At 38.1% G+C, this 26,016-nt stretch overlaps 1 protein-coding gene across 5 annotated transcripts in view; it reads left to right on the forward strand.

The window, feature by feature from the left end:
• Positions 1-25,816, forward strand: part of DENND4A (DENN domain containing 4A) — a 49,047-nt gene extending 23,231 nt beyond the window's left edge. For 4 of the 5 annotated variants that reach the window (XM_017736246.1, XM_017736252.1, XM_017736236.1 and 1 more), the window contains 24 exons: positions 527-671; positions 1,224-1,399; positions 1,875-1,975; positions 3,485-3,703; positions 3,950-4,095; positions 7,165-7,298; positions 8,147-8,282; positions 8,792-8,998; positions 9,079-9,207; positions 9,480-9,624; positions 11,483-11,608; positions 13,078-13,218; positions 14,063-15,156; positions 15,941-16,151; positions 16,914-17,008; positions 17,803-17,978; positions 18,112-18,258; positions 18,710-18,920; positions 19,164-19,418; positions 19,930-20,047; positions 20,202-20,228; positions 20,714-20,876; positions 21,804-21,868; positions 22,093-25,816. In XM_017736246.1, the coding sequence (XP_017591735.1) occupies positions 527-671; positions 1,224-1,399; positions 1,875-1,975; positions 3,485-3,703; positions 3,950-4,095; positions 7,165-7,298; positions 8,147-8,282; positions 8,792-8,998; positions 9,079-9,207; positions 9,480-9,624; positions 11,483-11,608; positions 13,078-13,218; positions 14,063-15,156; positions 15,941-16,151; positions 16,914-17,008; positions 17,803-17,978; positions 18,112-18,258; positions 18,710-18,920; positions 19,164-19,418; positions 19,930-20,047; positions 20,202-20,228; positions 20,714-20,876; positions 21,804-21,868; positions 22,093-22,229 (4,504 nt within the window). In that variant the 3' untranslated portion in view covers positions 22,230-25,816. The remainder of the gene's footprint in view (positions 1-526; positions 672-1,223; positions 1,400-1,874; positions 1,976-3,484; positions 3,704-3,949; positions 4,096-7,164; positions 7,299-8,146; positions 8,283-8,791; positions 8,999-9,078; positions 9,208-9,479; positions 9,625-11,482; positions 11,609-13,077; positions 13,219-14,062; positions 15,157-15,940; positions 16,152-16,913; positions 17,009-17,802; positions 17,979-18,111; positions 18,259-18,709; positions 18,921-19,163; positions 19,419-19,929; positions 20,048-20,201; positions 20,229-20,713; positions 20,877-21,803; positions 21,869-22,092) is intronic. The other variant, XM_017736261.1, reaches the window with a different exon arrangement.
• The last annotated feature ends 200 nt before the right edge of the window (positions 25,817-26,016 follow it).

Raw genomic sequence — 26,016 nt, forward strand, 5'->3', positions numbered from 1 at the left:
TGGATCTGAAGTTTATTTATGTGATTAGACCTGCACGCTGACAAGCATACACATTTAATTAACAATGTATTTGGGGGGATTTTTTTAATAATTTTAGTGGGTCTTGAGGAGGAATATAGACTATTAGATCCCCTTTCTATGAGCTGATACCTCCCAGGGCTCCCAGGATAGTTCAGTTTTTTGTTTTGGAAGGGAGTTGAAGGAGTTCTGTCACTGTCTTAACTTCCATGTCTCTGTGCAGGAGGCTGATGAAAAGAACGTGTGTTGTCTCCCTGTAAATTGCTTCTCAAAAAGAAAAATTGTCATGCCTGTGTCCTGAAAATAGTCTAGACTGAGTCAAGTCTCAAGGAATCAGGGTTACTCTTGGGAAGTAACCATTCCTCACTGGCCAGTGAAGTGTGTCAAGTATTCTACCAAGTAATCTTCTCTAAAAGAAAGATTTGCAGATTTCCATTTATTTTATTATTGAACATTTCTTTTTTTATTGTCCCTTGTAACTCACCGGTGTGTTTATGTCCTGTAACAGCGGTGGCAAGTTTTCTACACTACTTCAGAATTTAGGACCTGAAAATGCAGTAACTCTGCTGGTGTTTGCTGTGACGGAACATAAAATCCTCATCCACTCATTGCGACCTTCTGTCCTCACGAGTGTGACAGAGGCATTGGTCTCTGTAAGTACCAGCTTTTAGTCATACACCTGTAAAAGGAATAAAAGAATGCATCTCAGATAAAATCTAAAATTAATAGTAGTACTGTTAGGCTTAAAGGCTACTTAAAAATAAGAATTAAAGATCACTAGAGAGAAAAATTACTGTTGCTGATGATATCCTGTGAAGACAGAAGAGAGTAACAGTTGCTTATTTTTGGTGTGTAAATATTGTAAATACGTTTTTGATTATCACAGCGCACTAAAGAGTTCCTGATTTTCCCAACTAGCACTGCATCTGTTCCTGTGGAATTTTAAATGCATGATTTTCCCTGCCTGTCACCACTAAGCACTGTTTGCTGCCTCTGCTATGTTGAGTCTGTGATTCTGAAGAGCTTTTTCCTGTGGAATTTTAGAGAAATTAGTGCAGTTTTTAATTAATAATCTACATCTAGATTTTCAGTAATAACTATCTGCCATGTTAAATAATTTTGGAGTTAGTGAAGTGTGGTTTGTTCTTGCATAGACTGTGTTGCACATGTTTAACCTGTGTTTTTGTCTCTGCATGTTTTCCAAGATGATATTTCCCTTCCATTGGCCTTGCCCATATATTCCTCTCTGTCCCTTGGCACTGGCAGATGTGTTGAGTGCCCCGTGCCCATTCATAGTGGGAATTGATTCCAGATACTTTGATCTCTATGACCCCCCACCTGATGTCAGCTGTGTTGACCTGGATACCAACACAATTTCTCAGTAAGTATTTATCAACAATTTTTCTTCCCTGTTAATTTTTTTTGCTTCCTATTTTCAGAGGCAAAACCTGGCTTTTTGGCAAAACTTGGAGGGGTATTTCTTTTAATTTTTCTTTTATTTTCTTTTCCTTCTGTCCATGCCAGTTTAAGTAATTAGAGCTCAAAACATGGCATGAGTGGTGGTTGCTAGTGCAATGACAGGTGTTTAATACCATTAATCTATCTCTGGTGAGTTGTAACTGGATTGATTTCAGTGCTGATGAGTGTGGCAGTATAATCATCAGCCTGAAATACAGGGCATTGGTTGGATGGCTCTGATCAGATCTCCACACAGTAAATCAAATTTGACTTCGTTAGTTGGTTTGCAATCCTTTTCAGTCCAGTGTTAATGGAGTGAAACCTCTTTCTCTGGTGGGAGGGAACATCCTCTGAACACATTTGAGTGCATGCTTATACTTATTTTTTTCCCTTTCCAGAACTGGAGACAAGAAAGCTATTGCATGGAAGATCTTACCAAAGAAACCTTGTAAAAATCTGATGAACACTTTAAATACTTTGTATCAGCAACTGGCAGAATGTGAGTGGGAAAGAACATAGTAAGATTTACACCAGGCACAGTGTGCCACAAAAACAGATAAATGTAGCTAATTAAATGTGTTCCAAAGTTACCAGTTCCACTAAACATTTATTTTTACAGAATGGGAAAATCTGTGCTGTAAGTCTGGAGATTAGAGAAACTATGTGGGGACTTTTGGGACAGAGGAGCCAGGACCTAATAAAGACCTTTTTTTTTCATCTTCAAAGTCTGCTCAAAGTTTGCTGATGTCTTGGCAATTGAAATTGAAATAACTTCAACACTTAAGCTAATAGTACCTCATTTAAAAATTTAAGATGGAAATAACAAGTGTTTTGTAAACATTAGGGGTTTAAATGTAAGGCACAATTACTGAACATCTCTAAGTAAAAATTGGTGGTTGATAGAATCCTCAAATATTGCTAAGCAAGGTATACTGCACCTTGATGTGAGAAGCAGAAAAATGGATAAGGGGTGGTTTTAGTGAAATTCATTATAACAAAGCACTTCTTTTTTAAAGGCTTTTTACACATTCCTGGCTATTGAGGTCACAAGAATTTGTGTCCTGATTAGAATGTACAGAAACAGAAGTTTATTGGGATGTGGCGCACAAAGAAGCGTATAGCTGATGAAAATTATCTGATGCTTCAGAATTTTGATATATTTTACTGTGAGGGCTTTTTTAGAAGAAACTCTAAACCTTATATTCTATATGTAAAAATAGAGTGGTAGTGATCTTAAATCTTATTTATTAACCTACTTACAGAGTAGGTTGCTTAAAAATGATATCGAGGTAAAGTTGACTATAATTATATTATGTGGAAAGACAGTGATGAAACCATCCTTTCACTTTCCTGAGACATTATTAGAATGTATCCAAACTCTGGGTCTAGCAGTGAAGTCTTAGCTAGAGTTCTGATAGCTTTAAAATGTTGATGTAAGTGCATAATTAAAGAATACAGGTTTTGCTAGATCTTAAAAAAAACCCACCAGCTTTTTGTCTGTAGCAGCATTTTGCAGTGCTGTGTTTTAATGGCTCCACTTTGCCTTTAAGTGGTGTTTTTCTGTGTATGTAGGTACTTAATGTGCATTGTCCACTTTTTGAGAGCACTTTGAAATGAAAGGCACAATCAAAAAAAATACATCCCATCTATGTGTTTGTCCTGAAAGTATGCTTCTTTAGTCAGCTCTTGTCTGAATTTTCACATGGTTTTACAAAAACTTTCTTTGAGGGCTTTTTAAAGCTCTGTCCACACTGGTTCTCTGTTGCTGTAGTAACATGTGCTGACAAGACCAGTACATCTTTCTTTTGGTGTTATCCCCAGATACATGAGGTACAGAAGGTCAAGCTGAATCCATTGTCACATGTCATGATTGAATCTCTGTATATTTTAATCTATTCCAAATGTAATGGAGTTCAGTAATCACTGAATCTAGGAAGATAAACGAAGTATTTTTGACCAATATTGAGGGGGAAAAAAGTAAAACCGTATAATGTTGTTTTGTTCACAGTGCAACAGCGACCAAGAGAAGATGCATTCATGGAATTGGCAATGAATGATTATGATTTTAATTCTGGGAAGAAATTGCATCTCTTAGATTTGGAGATCCAGGAAGCATTTCTCTGTTTCATGGCTTCAATCCTAAAAGGTTACAGGTCTTATCTCAGGCCAATAACAGAGGCACCCTCCGAAACAGCCACAGATGCAAGTTCTCTGTTTGAACTACAAGGTGAAAAGTTATAAACTTGTTTTGTTTGTATTAATTTACTATTTTTAATTCTCTTTTATCTACAGAATAAAAACATTTGCGTGTTAGTGTTGCAAATTATGGGGGAAATATAAATGCAGACAAATTTGCACAGTAGTGGCAAAGATTGCAGAGAGCTTTTTGCACATAAGTAGAACCTACACTGAGTTCTGGTGAGGGCTTTTCCGTTCTAGGCATTCTGACAATGCTGCTGATTGCACTTTGCAGGGTTCCTCAAAAGCAGAGACCGTTCCCATCAGAAGTTCTACACCCTGATGACCAAAACTCAGATGTTCATTCGCTTCATTGAGGAATGTTCTTTTGTCAGTGACAAGGATGCCAGCCTTGCCTTCTTTGATGACTGTGTGGATAAAGTAAGCAAGTCTTGGTGTGCATACGGTGTTGAGCTTCTGGTGTTGTCCACCTTATCTGATAATGTACTACCAGAATGTATTTGAAATGCAAGTTTGTTTTTCCTTTTATTTTCCTATTTTCTCATCATCATAGCCTTCCATTTTCCTTTTTTGTGGGGCTTCATTCCATTTTTTGCTTCAGATTTCTGAATGTAAGTAAAACATCGGGAGAACAAATTAGAGGTCCTCATTTTCACATGTGTGTAAATTTCTGTAATACTGGCCTGTTGTAAGGAGTGCAAGAAGGAGGACTGAACCGAAACCCAGAATCTTATATCCCTATTTCTATGAATATGATAAGAAATTCCACACCTAGTTGTCACTGGCTACCTGTACCAGTATATTCTGGGACACTGCTGTTTAAGCAGGGTGCAGTTGTCTGGGATTTCCTGGAAAGTAGGTCACCTGCTGTTTGTTCCATGGGAATTAATATTGAAGACCGATAACTGCTGTTTACAGTTCCTATTTGTGGCTCGTTTTCCCGTGGAAGTGCAGATGAGCTAAAAGGAGCTGTTTTGAGAAGAAATCTGAAAACAGTGAAGTTTGAGAGAAATATAAAAGGATGGTATAATGATATTTAATGCTCTTTATAGCTTTTGCTAGTCTCAATATTTTAGTAGTAGCAGTTTTCAAAACTCTGCTTCCCAGTTCTATAGCATGACTTGCAGGTATTCATGTGTTGTAAATCGAGTTAATTACAAACATTTTTGTAATGTTGAGTCAGTCCTACAGCTCTGTTAGAAACCCTTCAATGTGTAGTGCTTGCTTTGCCATGTGCCAGTTTGTGCATAAAACAGGAGCTCTCCTACTCAGAAAGAGACCCCAGTGACTGAACTGCTGAGCAGCACTTGGTTTCCTTTGTGCTGCAGTTTAGTTCTCTGGCTGATGTTAAGTAGGATGTTTATTCAGAATGCAATGACTGTGTAAGTGTCAAATTCTATCTGTTGCATTTCATTTTATAGAATGGTTTATGAGGGTGCTGAAGTTGATGCCATAAGCTAAAGTTATCTTGTCTGGGAACTCAGACATCTCTTTAAAAAAGTCATGCTTAGATTGCTGATGTCACTGTGAGACTGCACATAATCTGTGGAGCTGTTGGAGCTTTCACCTTTTCGGAAAGGTTAAGTAGCCATTTATACAGCTGAAACAGAGACTTGTCTGTTCTAGTGCCAGGTATTTTGCTGCTTGATGCCCTGGACAGCTTCTTTCCACTATAAAAAATGCTCATGACAGTTCGGTGAGAATAAATTTTCCAGAATGCACTTACACTTCTCCAACTTCCATTCCTGGCAGGGAGGATTTTATTCAAGCTTATTATTGGGACAGCTGCTTCTGTGCCAGGGATAACTATGGGGAAACTGAGGCACTGGCATTGCTATGTTTTCAGGATTTGCCATGGCTTTAGAATTGCTTGTGAAACTGGATATTCACTGACATGAGGGAGCAGGTTCCCATGTAGGATTTCTTTGAACAATGATATATTTGCCTCATCTTTTCTTTCCTGCTTCTCCTTCCTGATTTCTCTTTATTTCTGATACTGTTCTTACCAGTAACATACAAAGTCAATATATTGAAGTATACCAAGGACTGCTGTACCAACTAGAGCTGTAGCCAAGACCAGATATCAAAATTGAATTGTTCCAATAAAGCCAATATTTATATTTTAACCTTTTATAAGGTGAACCGGTACCTGACAGGATATGTGTGAAAGAGTGATGTCGTGAGTTGAAAGGTGCTTTCTTATGGGTAGTTATAGACTACTGGCTTGAGACAAATTTTATGTACTGTGAAATTAGTTATCTATAAAATATCAACTTAGCCCAGCCTTGAATAATTTGTAAGAGTAGTTTAAGCTGTAGAGTAATCTCCTCTATGTTATTTGGTCCTAGACAGCAGCAGCAGATTGTAATTGATTACCCATTTTGTCAACTGAAAGATACAGTGTAGTTGTCTCACAAGTTTTCATTTTTCCAGGAGTTCAAAAATTACCTCAATTCGACACACATTTAAGCTCCTGGCTTTATTATATTTCACTGGTAAAACTTATAGCTGTGGGGTTTTTACATCCTTAGAAGTATTTAAATTGCAAGTAAGGTTTCGTTTACTGCTGCTTCTCAGGAGCCATATGTTCTTGCTACTTGGCTGGTTCAATTTGCTAATGCTTTCCATCTGTCTCATGCAGCAAAATGTGTAATTAAGGACACCTCTTTGTATGTTTATCAAACTTTAAATATTCAAGAATTTTACTGAAACTACTTGATATATTTGCACCTCACTGAAGGGAGAGAACTGTTTTATGCAGTCTTTTTATACGTTAACTCTGTCGCCAAACTCTTAATGCGTGAAAAACATGCATTCTTGGGTTCCACAGGTTGTTATTCCTTTCCTTGAAGTATTCTGCCATTTGGCTGTCATTTGGTTGCCACTTAAACCATTTAAGTAATTTAAATTAGAAAAACAAAGCTGTGCTTGTCCCCCTTTAACTTCAGTAAGATCACACATTTATATTCCATTCTCTTGGAGTGCATGTGTATTTCTGCAGTCTCTGCAAACTATCAAGACATTAAGTGCTGTGTAAGTCACTGCAATTGTAGATGGTGCTGGTAGTACCTTCTGTATGCACCAGACAATTTGATAAAGCTTGGTATTGTTTTCAGTGATTAAAAGAGGGGGAAATAGCTCTTATTTTTATATTTAAAAATAAATTTCAAGCTACTGCTGCAGTTGGAAGCATAGTTCTAGAAATGGTTGTGTTCAGAAGGATTAATCTCTTCATACTACTTAAAATATTTACCTGAAAACAGACAGTTCAGACTATACCATTAAACACTGATTATTGGATTGGGGTAAAGTTCACAAAACCAATGCAACACTTATTATTGTCATTACAACTTGGCAAGGTGTCCTGTCCTTGCTTTTAAGATGCTGTTCTTTGATGCTGATGCAGACTTTGTCCTGTTGATCATACAGCTGTAAACAGAAAACACAATGCCCCTGGTAACTACTTTTCCTTTTAACTTCCTTCTCCAGGTAGATATGGACAAAACTGGGGAAACACGACTTATAGAGCTGGATGAGTCCTACAAGAGTGAGCACACAGTTTTCATAACACCACCTGAGATCCCTCATCTGCCAAATGGGGAAGAGCACCCTCTACAATACAGGTAGCTTAAGGACACAACAGGATGCCAGCCAAAATCCTAACAGCTGCTCTTGTAGAGTTTAATTTCTAGGTTCTTGTGAGAGTCAGGAAGTACAGATTTTTCCTGTCCCTTCATGTTGCTCAAGTAAAATGTGTGTGTAAAATGGCTGTCGTGACAGTTCTTTTGAAGCTTTAATTTTGTGTGTGTAAACAGAAGCAATAATACTTAATAAAGCTTGCAGTGATCACATTACATTGTGCTGGCTATTGTCACCTTTTAAGCTTAAAGTTGAAATTAATGGACCCTGTCTGTTGTCCTCTGCTATTACTGATAACGATACAAACTGCAGATATTCTTTGGAAAGAGAGTACATATAAAGAATCACTGAAAACTAGTGTTACTAATTTAGTAATTATGTCAGATGAGTTTGTTGGTTTCTTCATTAATTCTGAGAAATATTTTTATTTCTAATCTGATTTAATCTTTTAGATTGCTGTTTTTCCTATTGATTTTCATAAACCTCAGTCATGTGATGCTCACTGGGGACTAAGCCACACAGATTATTTTTTTATTAAATAGAATCAATACTAATGCATTTGACACATTAATTAAAGAAAATGCTATGACAGTAAATACATTTATCAATTTAAGTTGCTTACACTGAATAACAGGTTAAGAGACTGTTTGTGCAGGCATATGAAACCATGCTGAGGGATTAGTGAGCCACTTTGTCACTGGTGTCTTTAAAGGTTTGCTTTTGTGTTTATTTCCTGGGAAGCCTCTGGTGCAGGTGTGTAGCTGATTTCCTTTGCCATTATGTGATGCATTTGCTTTGGAGCTGACTTACAGGACTGACATTTCTCTTACAGCTATAATGGATTTCCAGTATTAAAACTAGAATTGTTTGAACGGCCTGAAGGATTTCTCACAGCACCAAATAACAAACTGTCCTCAAAAGCCAGTAGCCCCAACAGCCCATCACCAATGTTCAGAAGAACTAAACAGGTACTTGCAGGTTATTCTTGGAGTGTGAGGTGCTTTGGAAGGGGACAGCTTGAGTTTGACTGTAAAGCAGTCTGATGGTTCTTCAGTTCTTCACTGACCTTGTCACTGTGTTAATTGTTCTCTGGATGTGCTTCTTGCCTGCACCATATGCTACAAGGGCCCCTGTACAGGTTGTTACTTGCTGTGCTGTCCCTGTCCCTTCCCCTTTCTTCACACTCTTCTCCATGAGTTTTCCAAATCCTCTTCTTGATTGCTTTTAACTGCCCAGGGCTTTGAGGGACTCCAAAGTGATAGATTTAAAGAAATGCAAGGTTTTAGCACTGGAATATTGCACAGTGACTGTTTTTGGTGTAACTCTCACTGCTTTTATATTTCTTCCCACTTTACTATATTGTTAATATTACTGTTGCAGTTTACATGGATATGATGGTACATGTTCAGTTTTTAACATGTAGCTTTGTGTGATGTAGATGCAAACACACACAAATAATCTCCATGTTTCTTTCCAGGAAATTAAATCTGCCCACAAAATTGCTAAGAAGTACTCCTCCATCCCCCAGATGTGGTCCAGGTGTTTGCTCCGTCACTGCTACGGCCTTTGGTTCATCTGCCTCCCTGCCTATGTGAAAGTCTGCCACTCCAAAGTCAGGGCTCTGAGAACTGCCTATGATGTGCTACAGAAAATGCACACCAAAAAAATAGATCCACCTGATGAGGTAAAATAACCCCAAATTCCTGAAGGAGTGCATGGGTTTGAGGTGTTGGGAGCTCAGGGCTCACTGGTGTGTGTTTGCAGGTGTGCTACAGAGTCCTCATGCAGCTGTGTGGGCAGTATGGGCAGCCTGTGCTGGCAGTCAGGGTGCTCTTTGAAATGCAGAAGGCTGGCATTGACCCCAATGCCATCACCTATGGCTACTACAACAAGGTGAGTATGTTTTAGAGAGTATGGGGGGGACAAAAATTCATTTTTGTCCAGGCAAATAGAAGGGAGAAAAATAACAAAGCAGTTCAGGTGTGATTCTGTAATTTCATGTAAGTTGAAGTAACACAAGACAGAATCATTTTGTGGGTTTTGGTTTTGTAGGTTTAGAAATCTACTGTATTGCTGCCAGTGTAACTCAGTTTGAAATTTTAACAGTTTTCACACCCGACTCTTCCTGAAGATGACTTTACTTGATTTTGATATTTCCAAAATAGGCTGTTTTGGAAAGCACCTGGCCTTCAAGCAATCGAGGTGGCTATTTCCTCTGGATGAAAATACGAAATGTTGTCTTAGGAATAGCACAGTTTAAAAAAGCATTGAAAAAGCTACCAGCAAGTACTGCACATACGTCTGTTCCTGGTAGAGTATTCACATCCTACTGGTTTTTTATGTTCACGCTGATGAGAAAATTCTTTGAAAAATCTTTCTTTTGTGATTTTGATAAAACTGTTTTAGAAGAAGAAAAAACAGTAGTTACTGCATAATTTTTGAAAAGCAGTATCTTTTATTGCCTTTGAATCTGAAATACTCTGCTATTCATTTGTTGTATCAGCTATTCACAAGACAAGTGGAGACAAAATATGAACCTGAAATTTGTGATAATTATCCTAGTTCATCCAATAACCAGTCTTATAACTGGCAGAAACTTTTGTCCAGCCTTGCTTTATTTTATTTGCCCCTTTTTTTTTTGATGCTAGCTAAGAGGCAACTAGAACTAGTCCTTGAGTTTGCAGTACTGATTGCAGGTTCTGCATACCCACCTGCAGTGATTGTGTTTATTTTTATCTAGAATATAAGTAAAACATGTGAGGCTGTAAATTATGGGGTTTCTTTCTTTTTCTTTTCAGTAAAGACTTACATAATGTGAACATCAAATGGTCATATGGCCATGCCTGTAATGGATATTTTTTTAAAGTACTGATGTTCATGGTACTTAGAACTTCCTGGTAGTAAAGCACGATAGTACATCGTAAAGTAGCAGCAATGTAGTTAGTTTAGTTCATGTGGACCTTGGAAGACCTTTACAACGTACTTTTATAAATGTATGTAGGTCATCTGACTCAACTTTCAAAGCCCTTCCCACCAGGGCTGTTCTGTGATTCTAAATGTGTACAAATAAATCTTTGCCCTGACAAACAGAACAGATATGATGGCCTTATGGCTAGATGACTTCTCCTAGACCCCAGAGACTCCAGTCCTACTTCTGGCTCTATCATTAACCTTATGGATGACCTTGAACACTTTTGCTTTATTTCTGCCTGTTCTTCATGAAGCTGAACTTCCTGATAAACCACTTCATTGAAAACCAGCTATGCAAAGCACTGTACAAGAGCAAAATGCTGTTTGCAACTCAGACCATGTAAACTAAGGAAGTGTAATTAGTTCTTAATGAAATAACTGTCACTTATATAATTAATAGTATTTGCTTTTGACATCATCTGATTTTTCAAGATTAGTTTGCATGAAATCTCATAGCTAGAATGTGTGCTGACTCCTCAGGAAATCAAAAAAACTCTCCCATAAATTCCAGATTATTTTCTTACCTTTACCATAGCAGCAAGGTTTTTACCCTGTCTGTAGCTGTTCAGTGCAGCATCTGTAGAGAAAAGAGGGAAAACTTTGAATTATGTTGGACTCTGTTGAGTCTGGAGAGAGACTATATTAATTACACCTGGGCAGTGTTTTGGCTTGAGAATGACCAGATAAGTGGCTTGAATGTTTGCAGGGGTTTTTGGGATGATGTTGGTTATTTCTATTTTAATCTAATTTTGCAGACAAACTCATGCTTGCTACTGCCTTGTTTCAATTTTTTTACTTTCTAGAGTGAAGCCATGAGAATCACATGCATTACCTCTGAGAAACATATGACACTAAAATGAAACCATGTTTACATGCCTCTTAGAGCTCTTGAAAAGATGTGACATTTTGATCAAATAAACCAGGCAGCAGAATCAAACAGTGCTTTAGTTCAATATTTTAAAAGAAATGTTGCTCATTACCCGTTTAATTTCATCCTCTAAAACATGACTTCAGTGTTTATGCTATAAGAAGCCAATCCTTTTTCTCTTTTTTTTTTTTTGGTGGTAAAATGTTCACTGTTAATTGGAATGTTCTTGATAAGAGGCCTTTGAATTACTGTTGATATTCAATTTATTCCCCTGAACAATGTCACACTATTAAACACCATAATTGTCTTTATTCTGATGTTGCCCTGCAGTGATAGGGGGACTTTCAGACACTGGCAATAACACATCACTCAAAGAAGAAGCCAAGCAAGGCAAAACTTGTCTTCAAGACATCCAAGAACAAAAGGAGGACAAGAGAGAGAGTGACTCCAGTTCTCGTATGTATCTTGTGAATACAGATATCTGGTTCATTTGGGATAAATAAGGATTTCAGCAAAAGCTAAGTGGGACAGCTGATTCCTCACAGTGAGTGTGTGAGATAATGCCAGTTCATGCCACTGCCTAAAGTTCTTTTTCTAAATGAAATTTTCTGGATGTCTGATGGTTTCACTTTGAAAATTACAGTCTTTTTTTCTCTCCTGTTTCAAATAAGTGATAATGGTAGCATAAAGACTTAATGATAATTATAGCCTAATGTTTTTGTCTTTTGAAAAAATGAAATTGCCTCATAGGCATAATCTACAGAAAAGCCTTTTCTACCAGTCTGGTTTCTTTATAAATCCTGTAAGAGGAGAACAGCTGAAATTATGCAAGTCTGAGAGGTCTAAATTACCCAGCTCCTTGGAATTCTCAAAGTTTGGGAGATGCATCAAAATGGGAAGGCTTTTTTTTTCTTCAGGTTTTGCATCTGCTGCTCTTGATTCCCTCAAGTGCAGTCAAGCAGCATCGACTTCATGCAAGAACATAGAAGATCAGATTGTGTAGGCAAAATTGCTGAAGTACTACAGATTCCCATGTATATTCATGGAAAATACCCTTCTTAGTAAATGTTCCCCTAGTAATATTATTGTTTAAATTTTTCAGTGGGCTTTCTCCTACTATATGAGTTAACTATCCCTTTGTCAAGTAACATAAAAGTCTGAGAAAATATGCAGTTAGGTAAGTTGCTTCAGTGTTTTCGCCACGATCTTCCTTCTAGCACTAATATTTTTTTCTTCAATTTGCTTGAAAAGTTGTCTTATCTGTGATCATAAGAACATATATGTAAGATTACAGACAAGTTATTTAGGCTTAATAAAACTTTTAAGGATGCAGAAAACGTGAATTCTGCCTAATTTATTAATTCTGACATTTGTGGCTCTCTATAATAATATGATGTGCTAAAACATTTTGCAGTTTTGAAAACAACTTGATAATATTAAAGTTGCCTGAAATCCCTTAGAGAAGTAATTCTCTATTTTGGGTACTCACCTGCAATGGAATTTTTATTTCATATCTGAAAGAGTTGAATGTGAATATTCACATTTACTTCATTTCTCCTGTGTAGTCCTGGGGGAAGTGAGATTGATGTGAAGCTGAGCTCTTGCAAAGGCAGGAGAAAATGCTCTTACACCTCTTCTATGCAAGTGAACAAGGATGGTCTTAATCTTCACAACCACCACATACTTTGGAATGGTTTTTGGGCTCTGTGTAGAGAAGCTTATGGAACTTCCAGTTCCAAAAGTAATGCTGGGAGTTAAATATCCATAGTGAAAACCTCTGCCCAGGCAGATGTCAGCTGGTGTAGCCTGGGGTGGGTACTACATGATGTCACTTAATCCTGTGTGAGGTGTCCAGTAGGTAATGGGGACTTGAGATTTAAGGGGAGTTCCTCAGATTCTACAAAACTCTCTTCTTCTGTCTGCAGTGTCCGAAGTGGAGAGCACAAAAGGGAGTGGGGACTGCCTGCCTAAACTGAATTACCAGAACTCCAGGAATGACAAAGCCACTTCCAGCATCGTGCGGCTCAATGGCACTGTTGACAGTACTGTGGCAGAAGGGAGCAGGGGTGAGTGAAGGGAAAATATATATATAGTTACTAATGCACTCTAAGTAGTGTTCCTAAGTTCTGTTGTCCACTAAACTTACAGTATTTTATTTCTGTAATAGCAGTGGCTGCTGAAATGTGGGGGAGGGCATTTAGGTTGGAGTCAGCATATGCTGTGTCAGGAAGATGCATGGGAATATTCTGCATTTCCAGATTTTTTCTTGTTTGTTCTATTTTTTTGCTGTAGTTAACATCTGCTTACAAAACACCAAAATCTTGGGTTTTTTCTTATAATCTCCAGCAACTAATTAATTCCTTCAGGATGGACAAGGGGTTTCTATGCAGTGGGATTTAAAAGACACTTTCAGACATTTTCATGTGTCTTTAGTAATTTCAGATCTGGTTATTATAATACTGTCAGCTATGCTTGAAGTATTGTCGTGTACTTTAAAGTCTGCATACAATGGAGATTTCTCTGACAATAATCCCCCTTATTAGCTCTGTTTTTAATTCATTAAGTTAGAAAGTGGTGGGATTTTTCCATTTCCTGGATACTTGTGCTATGCTTTGCTTTCAAACCTTGTAAAAAGAGGAAAGTAAATACAGCTGAGACTTTTCTTGATGGTGTCTCTCAAAGTGCTCTGGAGGTGTATGATTTTACTCCCTTCTAAGTGTTTTATTGTCTGTCCCTTCCTAAAAGTTATGACCATGGTCAGCTCAACATTTCAGCCTCTAGCAGAACACAGTGAATTCCATCTGTGTTGTAAAATGCTTGAAAGATGAGACAAATTTGCATTCTTTTGTACTTTTGTTTAGTTTACTTGTATAGCAACAAATAAAGCACCTTGTTCCATCTGTTTTTCAGAGAGTTCTGTAGGATTACTGTTTACATCATCTTTTGAGGATGCCAATGAAGCAGAAGTTATAAAAAATAAATCCTTAAGAAGGAGACATAAAAGTGCAGTGGAAGCTGACTTAAGGGAGATTCCGTGGGAAAGCAGGAACCGGAATCTGAGTGGAGATGGCTTAGTGGGACTCATGATAAACAGAATCAACCAGGAAGCAAACCCTGGAGAAATTGTTGAAAAACTGGGAGCTGATGCCAAAATTCTATCTAGTGCATTACAGAAAAGCATACGGCCAAAAACTCTTAATATCAGAACTTCCTCTTTAGGGTCTAAGAGAGAAAGCCTGGAGAAAGAATCCAGTGATGAAGATGCAGCTTTTGATTGCAGTTTTACAGATAAAACAGAATCTCCTGTTATCTTTGATCTGGAAGACCTGGATGCAGAACCTGAAACACCTACAGCAGTGAAAACTTCCAGTGAAAAATCAAGAAGGTTGCAAAGAAAGAGCAGCTTTCCGGTAAAGCCAGTTGAAAAGACAGATGTTGAAACTGGATTTGATCCATTGTCTCTGCTGGTTGCTGAGACAGAACAGCAGAAAGAGGATGAGGAGGAGGATGATGATAGAAGTGTTTCTACTCCATCTGCAAGAAGAGACTTAGCTGAAGAGATAGTCATGTACATGAACAACATGAGCAGCCCTTTGTCCAGTCGTGCCCCGAGCATTGAGTTGCAAAAACCCTTTGATGACAGAAATGCTAATAAAAGGAGCCCAACCATTATCCAGCCTTGTAGGAGGTCCAGCCTTCCCCCAAACTCCCCAAGGCCACCCAGTCTTACCAAATCCAAGAGCTACCATGCAAAAAATGAAGAAAGGCCAAGGGACAGGCTTTGGTCTTCCCCAGCTTATTCCCCAAACAGCCCAGCCAAGGAGCAGCCCCAGGACACAACCAGTGCATTGACACTCGTGTCATCACCATCGTTCAACTTGGACACACTGTTAACTCCCAAGTTTGATGTTCTGAAAAGCAGCATGTTCTCTGCTGGAAAAGGGGTTGCAGAGAAAGCAAGCAAGTGGTACTCCAAATTTGCAATGTATGCTGCATCTGCAAAGGTAAATGTTTATTAAGATCCTATCAATTAAGGAAGAACTTCATAAAGGTTTAATTACTGACCCTCATGTGATGAATCCCTTGCATGACCTATGTCATTGTAGACTATGTACATTAAGTTGTTTTAATCAAGTTTGATATACCAGAATCCTAATTTTAATGTCCTGAATAAAATTTGTCTAGCTTAGGTTCTGAATATATTTAATGGGAGAACAGAAGTGTCCTGACAGAACAAAGACTGCTCTGGCTTCCCTTTTTAACCTAAAGAAGAAACATTTAAATAAGCAAATACTGGGTTTAAGTCTTTATTGCTTTTATGAGTAAGGGGAAATCTGGTTGTATTGTTTGCCAAAGTAATTTAAAGCTAGTTTTGATCTGAGGTCATTTGTTAGAACGTTCTTTGCTGCTACCAATTCAAATCAAAACTACTTTTGTTCCCACTCCTTGGTAATGAAGAGAGACACTTGCTTTGTCTATCCTAATGTATTCCTACAGCTGCTGATAATTCTTGTAGCAATGGGGTGAAAAAGTTATAGGATTAAAATGGTTATGATTTCACTTAATTATTTTTATTAGGAGAATCTTTAAAAAGGAATCCTGGTGTAGCTGTTTAACCCAGAGTGGGACTTCCCTTGTCTTGCATCAGTTCTGAACACAGGTCTGTGATCTTCCAAGGAGGGAGGGTCATGCCTTGAATTTACTGAGACAAAGAAGGCTTCCCCTTTTTGTCAGAAATATTTTTGCTTTCCTTTCATTTTTTTACTGGAACTTCTTTTCTTCTCTCAGGATCAAAATTCAGACAGAGCAAGTGTTTCATCTCTTGGAGCTCTGGACTCAGAATCTACTTCTCTCACTGATGAAGATGTCTGCAATGATTTTGAAAGTGCTTCTCCTCAGGAGAACACCACATCAGAAATTAAGGGAATTAGCATCAGCAAGACAAGCCTGGAAAGCTCAGCTTCCCATGATAGCTCAGCTAAACAATTTGACCAGTGTGGTAAGAGACAGCTTTTGCATGGTATTCATCACTCTGAACAAAAACATTCTAGTTTGAAAAGTTGTTCTTTCATAATTATCAGCTTAGGATCATCCTAGTCATTAGTCCTTTTTGTGGAAGAAGTAAAGTTCTTTTACTACCTGAAAACTCTTACTCAAATAGGAAACCCTTTGAGTCCTTGAGTATTCATGTAAACACCTTATTTGTGTAAGTTGTACAGCTCCAGAAAACACCTATAGAAACATTGTAATGGTAACTTCATTGGTCCGGTTCTATTTTCTAAAAGTAGTAAAAGTACTTTTTTAAAATCTGTTACAATTTTCTATAAGCCACTGTTGAAGCTGATTATCAGACAGACTTCGTAGGGTTTTTTTTCCTAATGTGTGCTGGATAATTGGTCATGACTGTTGTATCAGTTTCTGATGTCATTGTGGGGTACAAACAGCACCTCTTGTCCTTCCCTAGTTTTTGTCCACACAGAAAATGTGGCTATGAATTGCTTAAAATTTGTTTTCAAGCTACCAACTGTTGTTAACAAAGAAAACTGAACATATGGAAATTGTTTGTTGGTAGCTTTTATTTTTGCCTTGGTTGGTGCTGGGCAGATGGCAGCCTCACACTCCACAGTTCTGAACCAGTGTATCTCATTGGTTGCACCTTCCATCACACATTTTATAACTGCAGTATTGTTTGAGCAGAAAGACAGAGTGCTAAAAATGCATTTTTGGAATAACTAGTACTTTGGGTTTCTTCTGTTAACAGGTTCACTTTCCAAGTTCCCTTTACCTGACAAATCAGAGTTGGTATCTTCCTGCAGCACAAGCAGTACCAGCGTGTTCCAGAACTATGCCATGGAGGTACAGGATGATTTACTGATTTTAATCGATGGACTAGGAGCACATGTCTTTAAATATGAATAATATCTGTATCTCTGGTAAAGCTGAAAGCTTAAAACTAATACACTGAAAGATAGAGATTTCTGTCACAAAGTGGATTTAATTTCAAATCCTGCTCTAGAAAGGTCTTTATTTCAGTCACATCTTTTGGTCCTTAAAGCTTCAGTTCTCAAGAGTTTACTATTGGATGCAATTGAATTCAGGCATCTAAATCCCTTGTGGAGATAAATTTGTTCAAAGTGAAAATACCAAGTCTTAAGCAGCACTGTATGTTTAGAAACACAGAAAAGAGAACTACCTATTTCTTGGTGCAACTTCTAGTAAGATCATTTTTCTTTTCACTGTTAGGCTGGTTTGGGTGGCTCTTCATTATTTCCTTTGCTTTTCTCCCTCCCCTTACCCCCCACCCTGGATTTAGGTTAATGACTGTTCATTTGCATCTTTTTTTCCCATTTCTACAATACTGACAGTCACCACAGAAGTGTGTTTAAATTCTAATCATAGTTTATGTAGCTGCATAAATAGTCTTGTACTTTTATGCTTGCAGATTACAAATAACGTGTTATTGTTAATAGAAATGTTATTTAATAACTGGCTGGTTTTAATCTGATAAGCAATAACAGGATGAACTTGTATGCAAGGGGGGAGGAATATTCATCAAAGGGCAAAGATTTTGGCTGCAGTTTTAAGTGCTCTGTGAAAGAAAAGTAGCTTTGAGAACATGTTCTAGTGGATTCTGTTCCTGCTCTGTGCAGGTCCTCATCTCGAGCTGTTCTCGGTGTCGGACTTGTGACTGTTTGGTTCATGATGAAGAAATCATGGCAGGCTGGACAGCAGACGATTCAAATCTCAATACCACGTGTCCCTTCTGTGGCAATTTATTTCTGCCTTTTTTAAGCATAGAAATCCGAGATCTGCGGCGGCCTGGGCGGTAATAACAATATTGGAATTTTCCTCAATTTTGAATGCTCGTCATTGGGAAGTGCTTTTTGTTTGGGATTTGGGGTTTTTTTGGGTTTTTTTTTTTTTTTTCGGATAATGTTAAGCTTCTGCTTTCCCTGCAGGTATTTTCTGAAGTCCAGCCCTTCTACAGAAAATATGCAGTTCCCATCCCTTTTTTGCAATCAGAGCGGGAAGTCCTGTAACACCACAGGCACTGTTGGCCTTACTACATCCCTGATGTCTGTCCAAGAGGATATCAATTCAAATAGGTAGATGTGCATTTCCTGCCTAGAAATTCCTCAGCTTCTCCATGGATATGCCTGTATTTTAATCAACTGAAATAAATTTAAATTTTTTGAAGAGGATAAATTGATTTGAGAGAGGATCTCTCTGCTGCCTCTCCCTCATCTCTCAGCTGGCCACATCATGCTTTCTCTGCCTGATATGCACCATTTCATCCCTAATATACAAATTCATGTTGGCATTTGTAATTCTGCAAGTTTTATGAACTCTTTTGAGGACGTTTGTGTTCATCATCAGTGCAAGGGGGAATAAAACTTGCACTGTAACATGAATGAGTGTGGTGGCTGACAAGGCAGAATTCAAACTGTCAGGTCCATTATTTCCAGGTTATTTCTGTCTGTCTGTGTACATGTTGGAGCACTCAGAGTAAAACAAAAAGCTGAGATTCTTTTTTCTTCTTTTTTTCCTCTCCTCTAGCAAATCTAAGCAGCATGACAATGTTTATGCCAGAAGTATCCAGATCCCCTCAGGACGAAGACAAAATACTTCTGGGTCAGAATGTACAAGTCATCCTGTAGCAAGGAGCATCAGTACTTTTGGTCCTTTGGAAGAAGATGAGAAGGAAAACCAGAAGATCAGCCATATCATTCCTACTGGTAGCCTGCCTGCTACTTTGCAAGGACCAACAGTGTGTAGTTTTTCTACCTTAAAAGTCATTTTTTCATGTGTGCCATAGATTAGAGAAATGTGTAACAGCATTAACCTTCCTAAATTACAGTAAATGCTAGGTTGTATTACTTAAACTAATGCTAGTTGCAGCTTTTAGATGTTGGTGTGTCGTAGAGAAGAAAAGCATTTATAAGACCTTGTAAAGACAGTTACATTCATTACATTAGTTACAACTAATGGCATTTTTTCTTTCTTACTGCAGGATTCCTTGGGCCTGGAATGGCGCTTGCCTAGTCCTGATCCTATTACAGTTCCTTACCTCAGTCCTCTTGTGGTATGGAAAGAGCTTGAAAGCTTACTTGAAAATGAAGGGGATCATGCAATAACGGTGGCAGACTTTGTAGATCATCATCCCATTGTGTTCTGGAATTTGGTGTGGTATTTCAGGCGCTTGGACTTGCCCAGCAACTTACCAGGATTAATACTTTCTTCTGAGCACTGCAATAAGAACTCCAAGGTATGGAATCAGATAGGAAACACTCACATAGGAGAAATGGTTGTTTTCCCATATAGGAAATCATTAGATGGTTCAGTAACTCTTAGAAATGTGTCTTGCACTATGCTGAGCCCAGTCCTGAATTGATAAAGAATGTGTCAGCTGAAGGAAAATATTCAAAACTCTGGAATGTGTGCTCAGCAGTGCTTGTGGGGGGCCGGTGTTTAGCTCTTACTTGTCACACTGTAATTTGTGATCCTCAGTTTCAAGGAGGATAAGCTTCCAGTTAGTTTTGTTGCTATTTGAGTAGCTAAGCAGTAGAAGGAGGAAGTTTAGATTTTAGGACTGTAGAAAATAGGCAAAACACTCATTTGCCGTGTCACTGGCAATCCCGTTCAGATTTAGCTTTCTGTGGTTTTAATAGCAAAGCTTTTTACCATGAGGCCTAGAGATGTGAAGATATATGTTAAATACAGAAATCCTTTGTCATGACTTCATAATAAAATATCTTTGTGTGCTTTCCGCTGTTCAGATTCCACGGAACTGTATGTCAGAGGACAGTAAATATGTTCTTATTCAGATGCTATGGGACAATATGAAATTGCATCAGGATCCGAGGCAGCCTCTGTATATTTTGTGGAATGCTCAGAGTAAGTTTTGTTTCTTGTGGATTTTGGTGGCATTTTTTAAGAACAATTTTCATTTTGAGCAACTGAAGCATGTATGTTGAGAAAAGATGTCTTTGTGGATAGTTCACACAAGCTACAATACTGATTTTTGATCATACTGCTTTTTGTCTTGCAGGTCAAAATCGCACTCTTTTGTTTGAGAGTGAGTGTTAAGTTTGGTGTTGCTATTCTCAGTTTGGGTGACTTGTTTTGGGGGGGAGGTTGGTTCTGTGCCTAGCAGTAAACTGCTTGAACAATTTTTAGTTTTCCAGCATTTCTGTATCAAATCACTGACTGGCATTGCCAGTGGCGGCTTCTTCTTTGGGAAGGGAGGAATGAAAGGGCAATACATTTCATTGATGCCATTCATCCACTTGGCTCATGTTCTTATTTTTAGAATTTGCTTACTCAGAGTTTTGTTGCTGGTGTTGGATCACACACCTGAAAATAGCTCATGGCCCATTGCATCTGTTGAGTTTTCTTATGTGCTTTTTGTGTTCTACATTGAAAATTTTTTTACTTGATGTTTTGTTCACTACATACATGTCAATATTTTTGGTTTCTGTAGCCTTCCACCTTTTTTTAATAACTCTGTACTTGCTACACAGAGAATCTATTTATTCTTACAGCCTTTCTAATGTTTTTCAGCCCAGAAGTACCCAATGGTCCAGTTATTGCAAAAAGATGATGACTCCTTTAACCAGGAGCTCTTGAGGAGTATGGTGAAAAGCATTAAGATGAATGATGTGTATGGACCAATGAGTCAGATATTGGAGAGGCTCAACAAGTGGCCACATATTAAAAGACAGAGGTAAGACCACCAATGTGCCTAACTGGAGCAGTGTTGGGCAATAATCAGGTTATTTATGTGAATTATATTTTCCTAGTGTGTTTTGTAAAGAAAAAAGCACTGTTTTCCACCAGTGTTCTCAAATTTATCACTCTGGTAAGTTGTTTTTTTTTTTCTGGTAACTTTCACAAACTTAGTTTGTCCATTTTTTTTCTTTTTACTTTTTCCCTTTCCCCTCTCCTTTACAGCCACCTCTTTTTCTTACCTCTGAACCATGGGAAGCAGGGAGTGGGGTATATGTGTGTATATTTTGTTGTTAAATGTTGTTTATATATTACTAGGTGTTTTAAAATAAAACCCTACACTTGTTTCTAGGGTGTATGGGTATATTTGGGGTTTATTTTTAAGTCTTCAGTAGAGGACAGAAAAGGACCAAAGAAAGGTTGTTTCATATTTAGGAAGGAGATTTTTTCCATTAGCAGTGGGATTAGTGAACATTAATTCCTATGAATTTTCATTTCTTGCCTGGATTTACTGATTAATACTAGGATATACAACAGTCTTGTCAACAGCTGGAGCATTGACGAGGTGTTTATTTGCTTGTCTGCCTGCTTTTTCAAGCTAATGTGAAAATGCAGAATAGCAAATTCCTTGCCTGGTTAAATCTGGTGGAATTCGGTTGAGTGCTTAAGTGCATGTTTCTCTCTGCGTGCACTTGGTGCAACTTCCAGGGGACCTACCATGGGTGATGTCCATATATGGAGAATCCAGGGCATTCTCCAGAGCTCAGAAATGACAATATTTTGGAGGTACAATCAGGAATTATATTCAAAATGCATCTTTTTAACAATAAGTTATCTTTAAATGCTTCAATCCTTTTTTTAATAGAGGTTGTTTTGTGGTGTATCAGTGCAGTATGTAAACTGATTGAGCTTCTTACCATTTCAGGAGCCTTTACAGAGAAATACTGTTTCTTTCTCTTGTTGCCCTGGGAAGAGATAACATTGATATAGGTGAGTTCTGCCAACTATTTAAATGAGCACAGACGATGAATTCATGCAAACTTAGTTGTTCAGCTTCCAGAAAAAAAAATTCTGTAGATTAGATATGTGCCACTCTGGTAAGTGCCAAATAAAAAGGACTTTACAGATATTTTCTGCTGATAAATGCAGCTGTCCTGGCATTTGGGTGGTGTTTTTGAGCTCGATATCTAAAGTTGTTTTTTCCCTTCCTGCAGATGCTTTTGACAGAGAGTACAAAATGGCCTATGATCGTCTCACCGCTAATCAAGTGAAGAACACTCATAACTGCGATAGACCACCAAGCACTGGAGTGATGGAATGCAGAAAGATTTTTGGAGAACCATATCTTTAAATATACCTGGCTACAGAGGTGATATCTATGGCGTATCTCTGTGTAAAATAACCACTTCAGTCACAAGGAACATCTCAGTCTTCAGTGCTCAGGAACGTGCGTACGATGGACTGTGGCAGGAGGCCTCGGGAAATTCGGCCTGGCTACGGTTGTGGAGATGGACAGAGGGCAAAATGGGCCAAATATTATTTCCCTGTCCCTTGTCCTTTCTGCAAATCGGTGTGTGGAGAGGCAGGTTCTAAACAAAATCAGTTCTCTGACTTGGGACAACATATTACAGCTCCCTTAAAAAAAAATTAAGTAACAGGTGGACAGAAACAATGCACTGAAACTAATGTGAGCGAAGGAAATTCTTCAGAATCTATTGTTTACATAGAATATTCATGATGTTATGAAGAGCATACAAAATTGTATTATACATATTTTAAATTGTTTATAGTAAGTTGATATTTTTTTAATTTTTTTAAATTACTGGAGTGAATTTTAAATGAACTTGCTGCAGAAGCAATACAGTGCTTATTTTTTTTTGCAGTATACTGCTATTTATAGTAACTTGTCCAGTTACTTTTTGGAAAGTGATTTGTTTTTAAAGCAGAATAGAAAATGTTAACCTTCACCTAGACAGTACTCGAGATCCAGGATTTCTCTCATGCACACTTGGAAAATGTGTTACCACAGCAATCAGAAGGAAGGTATGGTAAATTTTGCAAAACTCTAATGAACACACTGATGTCTCTGTGAAACACTTCTGTAGAAATCTCCTCTTCCTCTCGTGTTCCCTTCCCTCCCCACTCCCTAGGAAAGGGAAAGCATATTGAAGAGTCCTATGGATTATGTTATGGAATCAGCCCATCTCAGCTGTTGGCATTTGTTAGTGTGGCCTCATTCCAGATGGGACATGGAGCAAATGCCAGTCTGCATTGAGTTCTCCATAAACACACAGTGCTCAGAGTCTCTGTGGTTTTGTTTGAAACACTCTCAGTACAATACCACATAATGCCAATCCAAAGCTTCTAACTCAAGTACATCCAGCAAACTTGCTACAGGGAATTATAGGGAATGTAACTTATTGGGGAATATTGTGCTTAGCTAAATATACTTGGAATGTTCAGTCTGTATTTCACAGTTGTTTGCAAAACAACTTTTTTTTTCTCTGAAGAAAACTGCTATATGTCCTTGTGGTGGAGTCACGGCTTTTGCCTCATGTTTTCTTGTTCTAGACATATGAAAAATGTTCTGTGCTCTCAGTCACATAGCAACTCCTCACCAGAAGGTAGGCTACAGGGAAAATATCAGAAGTCTTGCATGGAGGTGGGAAAACAGACATCGAACTGTATAAAACACCCTAAACAAATTAAATCATGCTTTAACAGATAGCTTTAAGTAATCTTAATGATTTTCCAATTCTAATTTCTTTTAGTTGTTGCTGTTATAATACTTCCAAATATTCAACTGTTACATTATATTTTGTATTGCAGTCTGCCTACCAGTAGGTGTTTTTAAAACATCTTTAGTTTGCAAGTATAATAAATCAGCAATATTTAGTTAGGCAGAAAGGTGATAAACTTTAAAGCTCACATTTACTTTATTAAGTGAAATGAATGAGCCTTAGAGGCTTAAATGAAAAGTAATGCTGCTATGAAGCTCTGTAACCTCCTCCCAGACCTCTGTAAAGTTGTAAGCAGATGCTGCCCTAAGAAGGAAGAATTTAAAATGTGTAGAGCTGCAGGTATGTGCTAACAATAATTGCAGGATGTAGTCTTGGATACAGCTTCCATCGGGTAATGCCTCTTCTCTAACGTGCTGCTAATTATGTAGCTGACCTTTTTGAAAGTATCCCCCCACCTGAGGTGGAGCTAGCAATGCTACACTTACAACATCTTTCACATTTAATTTATTTTAATGATTTGTGATGCTCTTTTGTACTGCCACACTTGTACAGTATCCCTTGTGCATGAAATGGAGCTCCTTTTCTCACCCAGGTACATGGTAGACATACCCTCTTCATTCCTCCGAACTATTGTGAAGTAAACAGGCTATTTTTGAACACATTCCCTGTAAGTACCCCTTAGTATGCATCGCTGCTCTGCTCTGTACAGTAGGAATGCTGCATTACCATGGACATCTTGCCTCCAGTAGTTGCTGTATTTAAGCTCACAGCTGGGTGTGCCATGGGGAGGGTCATGTTCCCAACTCCCTGCAGTTCTGTTTCCCATTTGCTACTGGGGCAGCCACTGTCCTATAGGACCTTCAAGCCATGAAAGGAGAGAGAGCAAGTGCTTTTTCCAGAGCTGCTGTGGGGCATTAGAGGGGCTGAGCTATGACCCAGCTTCTCACTCTGATTCCGGGGTGGCCGAAGCGCCGAGCCCAGTCCCCAGTCCAGGACACGGCGCATGTTAGTGCTGATGTGGGGGCAGCACTGTCACACGTGGCCCTTCCTCCATCTAGTCCCAGCCTCCTTGTAGGGACTTCCAACTGCCTCCAGACTTATAAACCCAATAAGTTTTACTTCTTTCCAATATCCCCCCAGTACTATCAGGTAGTGGATACTGCACTGGGAACAGGATTGTCTGTGCAGCCTTCACACAATCCCTCTGTTCTTGCATCCCCAGCGTGGCACTCCTGAAGCGTTGCTGATGTTAATTTGGGTGTGCTTTTAAATTACTATATCATATAATAGCTCATCAAGTGAAATCATTATACTTAATGAATTGTTTTATAAAGTCTGTTGCAAGTCAGTCCACTGTAGAAATATATAAAAATAGAGTTGGAATAACAACATACTATAAGTGAGAAATTTTCCTCATTCAAGTCATAATGTTCCAAACGTATCCTGAGGTCATAATTTTTAAGCGTCATACAATTCAGTGTTGAAACAGTTTTCAAATCTCCCTGTCCTTTATTAGAAAAGCAATTGGACTATATTTTCCAATATCACAAAGATGAATAAATAAAATATTTGAGACATATTTTCAATTTAAAATTTTGTATGAACTGAATTTCCTCCTTTTGTGTACTAAATAGTGCTTATGTCCAAAACCTTAAATAAAGGTTTTAGATTTGCAGTGCAATATATATTTTGCTTTACTTATGGTTCCACTGGAATAATTATTGGAGATGAAATACTGAAATGTGAATAGAAACTGTGCTGTTTCTCTGACACTGCTGTGTCCCATTTGAGAAGGTTTGCTGTTGGTACAGTTACAGCCTGATGAATTGGACTTCCACTGGCAAATTAAATGATTTGTATCCCAAGAAAGAGAAAATTCCTGCATGTAAAATCTTTGTGTAACAAATGGGAGGTGCAAATAATAATAATAGAGAGGGGTATTTCTGGATATTATCTCACTGGGATTTAAAAATGGTACTTTGTTAGTCTGCAAGCAGCACTTTTTAAATGAATGGTTGTAGATTTGTAAATATGTAATGTTTAAATTTTATTTACCAAAAACCAATATGTTGGATGTTTGCTTTGGTTTGTAGTTCCTTTAAAATATGCAAAGTCAATGTTCCCAATGTTAAGGTTTTTTTCTGTCTCATCCAAAAAAAGAAGTTTTACAGTGAGTCAATAAAAAGCTTAAAATCTTTCTGGTTATTTTCATTATTAGATGGATTAGAGTGACAGAAATGTCTGCAACTCTTAACCATGTTGTGTGCTCCCATGAGGTGTTAACAATAAACCTCTCGGGTTTGTTGTCAGTGGCATTTTTTCATCTTGTCTATGTAGAAGTCAGTGCTAACAAGAGGAACTAGTGCTGGTTAAATAATCTGTAACTGTCAGAGATTA

This window comes from Corvus brachyrhynchos, unplaced genomic scaffold, assembly GCF_000691975.1.
Source record: "Corvus brachyrhynchos isolate BGI_N302 unplaced genomic scaffold, ASM69197v1 scaffold200, whole genome shotgun sequence".
NCBI classification, from domain to species: domain Eukaryota; kingdom Metazoa; phylum Chordata; class Aves; order Passeriformes; family Corvidae; genus Corvus; species Corvus brachyrhynchos.